The 5413-nt window shown below is 43.7% G+C and overlaps 1 protein-coding gene across 3 annotated transcripts in view; it reads right to left on the minus strand.

Annotated features, from left to right (window-relative positions):
* Positions 1 to 634: 634 nt before the first annotated feature.
* Positions 635 to 5413, minus strand: part of LOC111998161 (peroxidase 3) — a 17965-nt gene continuing 13186 nt past the window's right edge. For all 3 annotated transcript variants that reach the window (XM_065768940.1, XM_065768939.1, XM_024030263.2), the window contains exons 3-4: positions 1315 to 1477; positions 635 to 1215 (exon numbers count right to left, since the gene is read on the minus strand). In XM_065768940.1, the coding sequence (XP_065625012.1) occupies positions 800 to 1215; positions 1315 to 1477 (579 nt within the window). In that variant the 3' untranslated portion in view covers positions 635 to 799. The remainder of the gene's footprint in view (positions 1216 to 1314; positions 1478 to 5413) is intronic.

A 5413-nucleotide genomic window follows, 5' to 3' on the forward strand; every position in this document is an offset into this window, starting at 1 on the left:
GGGGGGGGGGAGGCTTTTCTTAATAGATGTATTAGTGTCGCAACTTGGATCCCAAACAAAATTCCTGGCTCCGCCCCAGTGTGACAAAGTGGGTGTTGTGCAATTAATTGATTCCCTTAATTTTCTTCTTAAAAAAAGAAAAAAAGAAAAAGAAAAACCCAGTTCTGCCATCAATGACAAGCTGGTGAAGTAGTGATTTGCCATTAGAACAAATGACGTGCTACTGCCCATAGAGACTAGTTGTTTGTAGTTGCCTTCAGGCTTGAATGAGTTTGCTGTTAACCGGCATTACTAGTCAACGTCTTTCTGGTTTATGATTATGATAGTTTCCTATAATTTCTTTTGTAGGACATCGATCTAGTAAATGAAGTGTAAACGATGTTAGCAAGTTTTAGCATCACACACAAAAATTTGTATTGAATTATACCAAATTTGCATGGCCACGACTTTGGTGTGTGCTTTATTAGTTGGTACATGTTTTGCAAGAAGAGCTTTTGCTGGTATTATTATGTAGCATTTTTCAAATTATAAGCCAACGTTTACTCTATATATTCCTCATAAACAATTAATCCACAGCAGCCACAAATAAGAAAAAGAAGCGTTTGCAGAGTGCTTGAGAATAGAATAGAGCCAGTTTCAAAGAAGCAGTTCTAAAATGAAACGAGCATGACACAAGAATACTGGTTCAGTTCGAGATTTTAGAGAAGGAGCTCCACCTATCATAAATATCCGTTACAGCTTTTCTCACTTTTATTTGGTTTTCTTACATGAACGTAAAGTACGGGGAAAAAAAATGATTCTAGCTATTCACTACTGCACATTGCTTTCTAATCTCACCGGTTGACCCAGTCTTAACATTGATACGACCCATTTTCTCCATGGACTTGGCAAATTCATCATAGAAATTTTGAATTGGTCCTTGAAGTAGTTGGGTGACTAAAGTCTTTGTTGTAGAGTTGGTAGTTAAAGCAGCATCGGATTGGAATAGGCCTCGTCTTTTAAGTAGAAGTGAGTAGTAGCTAAGGTCAAATGTTTTGCGACTTCCAGGGTCCATCCCAACTTTTGTGGTATTATCATTAGGATTTGTACACTTTTTTGCCTTGATATTGGCAGCATATTCAGGGTCTAGAGCTGGGTCCTGATCACCCACACCAGTGAAATTATACAGGCGATATGAAAATGATGAACAATGAGACACACCAATGGTGTGAGCACCTGAAAAAAATTGATTAATATAATGTATTAGTATCAATATAGATTAATTTAGTATATGACAGAAACAAGAGTGCTAGGAAATTACCATGCTTAGCTTACCTGAGAGCAAGACCAGGTCAGTTAAGTTAAGCCCATGGTCGAAAAATAGTCTCTGGAGAGTGGAGAGGTTTCCAGTTGGAGGTGGGATGTTGCTGAAGGCTTCTGACCCATTAGAGATTGTCCCATCTCTTCGACCAGTTGGGACTCTCCAAAATGGACCTCCCTGTCCAAAACATAACATAGAAACTAGTAAAAATGATCCATTCCCTTACTTATAAAAAGAAAGATTATGGTTTTATTTTTTTTAAATACCATCATTCTTTATCAAAATTAAACGGCATTTTTATTTCTTCGGATTTGTGGAAGAATGGCACTCTTGAGTTTTGCATAAATGCGTTCATATTCTCTCAAATTGTGATTTTACTAACAATATATTCCATTTTTATGAAAGATTCTTATCCAAATTGTGGACAAAATAACTCTCCACCTTTAATATTTGTATATGAATGACCGTCCTTCTTTAAGGCATGTATAAATTAATATGATTTTTTTTTAAATATTTTTTTTCAATGAAAACTTAAATGTTATATTTATACAAATCTCAAGAAGAAAGTGTCATCTCATGAAACATTTAGAGAGTGTTATCTTGTAAAATCTCAAGGGTGTAATTATGCTATTAATTTTTCTAAAGACAATGGTAGAGCCATGATTTCAGTTTAAGGAAACCAAGATTGAAACTAAAATTAATCTAAAAAATATTAATCAATATTTGTAGGGACTCAATTTGGATTGACCCTGAGTATGAGTGGGTTTTCAGCCCAATCAAGCCCAAACAATAAATTTATAGAGAGTGGGTTAAAGGTTTAGGCGCAGGCCGTCGTTCATCAAGCATGAACTCTCTTTTATAAAAGAAAACACTTAGAATTTATTTACAACTGGGAGGACGCTCCTCGGCCCGTGGCCGAGGAGACCCTTATCTTCTCTCTTTTTTTCCCCCCTCCTTCTTTACTTTACTTGCTTTTCTTATATAGTCTTCATCTTCCTATCTCCTTATTCCATCTGTTGATCATCCATTTGCCTTTCTTCTGGTCGTCCGTCCCATCAGAGGCCTTATCAGTACTCAAGTGGTTCACTCTGACCAACGTTGCCCTGCTAAGGGGTTATCTCCCCATTAATGCAGCCAGGGGGGTTGGGTGAATGCATTAAATGCGAGGGTGACAGCTTACTTTGGGGTTGGTCTTTCCCAAAAATCATCCTTGTCAGGCCGAGAATGAGGAGGTCCTCGGCGTGGATTGGGAAAAGAGGCTTTCCCCAATTTAGCCTTGAATAATCAGTATTCCTCGGCGTGGGCCTTGGGCTTGCTACACGATGGGCCGAGGCTATCCGGCCCACGGGCCCCACAATAGCCCCTCAAAACCCTGCTGCACGTTCCCTCGGATAGGGAGGAGGGTTTTGATACCTGCGGGCCCTCTAGACGAGTCGCCCCACTTCGGTTTGTGTTAATACTGGCGACTTTTTGACTGCCCGATGCGCGTTTTTAGCGTTTCAAGACTTAATAGGTGCCCATATTAAATTTTGGCGGCACCACGTTTCCCACTTTCAACGGTATGATCTCTTGCTTTTATGGGCAAGCGGTTACATTTGGGGAACCTAAGGGGGAGTATAAGTACCTGTTTGAACCGCCTGGTTTCCTCATTTTCGCGCTTACAATTATTGATGCGTATGATTTGAATCTGGTTCGATTTGCACACTATCTGAAGAGCACTGTGAAACTTCTGTAAGTCTTCTTCTTCCAGTGACCCCAAATTTTCCTTAGTTCTATCCCTTCTTTTCTTCTTCTGAAATTTTTAGTTGTCCTTGGGGGGATGGGTAAGTTTAAGAAGTTGATTGAATCCGACGAGATGATGAACAAATTCATCGTAGACTAAGGGATACCCAATAATGTGAGTCTGAAGTAATGTGAAGAAAGGGAGTGGTATATTAGGAGGAGAGAGGGTGAAGTCGTGATTCCGATAGTCGCCTTCGTAGAGGGAGGGATGAGAATCCCTATGAGGCCAGTGACTCCCAACTACCTTAGGCATTTCTGCCTGGCTCCTACTCAGTGTGTCGTGAATGTATTTAGGATATTAGGGTGTGTAGATACCCTGAATGAGAAAATGGGGCTGAGACTGACTCACCACGATGTGAACTGGTGCTACAACCTTCACCACCTGAGGGGTAAGACGTATTATATGAAGACAAGGGACGATAGGGTTTGTCTCATCCAGTGTCTTCCTGATTCCAATAAGGGGTTGACATAGGATTTCCTCATAGTGTCGGGGGAGTGGCACAACGGTTTTCACTGCCCAACCGTAGAGGGGGAGCCAAGTAGGGCATCCGAAGTAAAAGACAATCTAGTTTTCAGTATTTTCAAGTTTTATGACTGCATATTCGATTTGGTTGATTAACCATAGGAGTTTCATTTTTCTTTTCGCAGATCCGCACGCCTTTGCACGTCATTTCCACCTGGTTAACAAGGCGGATTTGGAAACTGTTCTTAGGTCGGACCTTCTCCTGAACGAAACTGATAACCAGGTCAGAGCTGCTCATCAAATCCTCGGATGCGACCCAACTCAGAAATCATTCTCAGTCCCGAAGCATGTAATTAGAGCTCGTGATCCTCGGCTTACACAGATTACCGTGGTGGAGGACGGTTTTGCATTCACTAAGGGGTCTCATATACCTGAAGGCATTCCGCTAGCAGGTCCCTCCTCATCCCAGCAAGTAACGGTGGCCGAGGAAGGACTATCTAAGAAGGCAAGGGAGGTGGTTGAACTGAGTTCCTCTGAGGATGAATATAGCGTGTTCAACCTAGCTGATCAGTCTGAGGATCCATCTGGTGATCTGGGAGACCCTCATTTGTCCGAAGCTGATCTCCAGTCCATAAGAGTTGGTACTCCGACTGAGATGGGTTTAAAAAGACAGCCCCAAACCAATTTTCTTGACCTGCTCGAAGGCGGTTCCAAGAAAGGTGTACCAGAAGAGTCGCAGCCCCAGCCCCCAGCACCTCCGCCCCAGATTTTAACTGTGCAAACCAAGTCGTCCTCTGCCCCCACAGTATCAGACCCTCAGACCGAGTCTCATGACCCGAAAAGGAAGAGACTTTCCAAGGGTAAGGAGCCGATGGATGGGAGCAAATCCCATTCCCCGCCCGAGGAGGGTAGGTTTCGCAGGCCTCCGAAGCAACTGAAACTCGGTGGTCAACAGAAGGGTAAGAAGGCCACCCAGCAGTCCGAGGCTCAAGCCTGGCTGCCCGCTGCCATGCTCCATGATCAGCCCCTGATGGATAACGCGTTGATGCGGGAATCTCAAGGAGCCGAGGGGGCTCTCGTAGCCGAGGCCCTGGAGAAATCTCTTCTTCCCACTGACATGGCCGAGCTAAGGAATATGAGTGGGTTAGAGGTTGTCCTCGACCTTAAGAAGTATCTAGGCATGGTGGGTCCTTTGGCACCTATTTACTTTATTCAAAGTTTGTCACTTAATACCTTTCTTTCTTTTTACGGAGTTACTTGTTTTTATTGGCAGGCTATCCAAGCCCTTTTTAGGTTAGACGAGGAGGTCGATGACCATAGCAATGCCTTAGCGCAAGAGCGTGACAAGTTCTTGGGGGCTGCCAATACTCTCAAGAGATCTGAGGCCGACCTAAAAAAGGCGACCGAGGATCTGGAAGAGATGACGAAGGCCAGGGATACTGCTGTCTCCGACCTAGCCGTGGCCAGGAAGCAAGCTGAGGATCAAACTAATCGCTTGCAAGACGTTGAGGGTCAATTACAGACTACCAAAAAGAACATTACCTATATGAAGGAAAAGTTGACCGTGGCAATCCATGAGAAAGGTGTTGCCGAGTATGCCAGGGACGAGGCTGTGAGAGCCAAAGACGAGGCGGTATTTGCAAAAATAGACGCTGAGCGCTCTGTAGAACAGGCAGAGGAGGATGCTTTCGCAGATGGGGTGGCTAAGACTGAAGCCACCCTTCGGGCTCAAGTTCCTGCAGTGTGCAGGCATTACTGTTCTCAGACCTGGCATGAAGCCCTCAACCAAGCAGGGGTTGATGTCTCATCTGATCTTAGGAGGGAGGACAGGGTATATTACCCTATTGCCATTCGCGAGGTTGCACCTG

Source organism: Quercus suber, unplaced genomic scaffold (genome assembly GCF_002906115.3).
Source record: "Quercus suber isolate HL8 unplaced genomic scaffold, Cork oak 2.0 scaffold_1025, whole genome shotgun sequence".
In the NCBI taxonomy this organism is placed as follows: Eukaryota; Viridiplantae; Streptophyta; class Magnoliopsida; order Fagales; family Fagaceae; genus Quercus; species Quercus suber.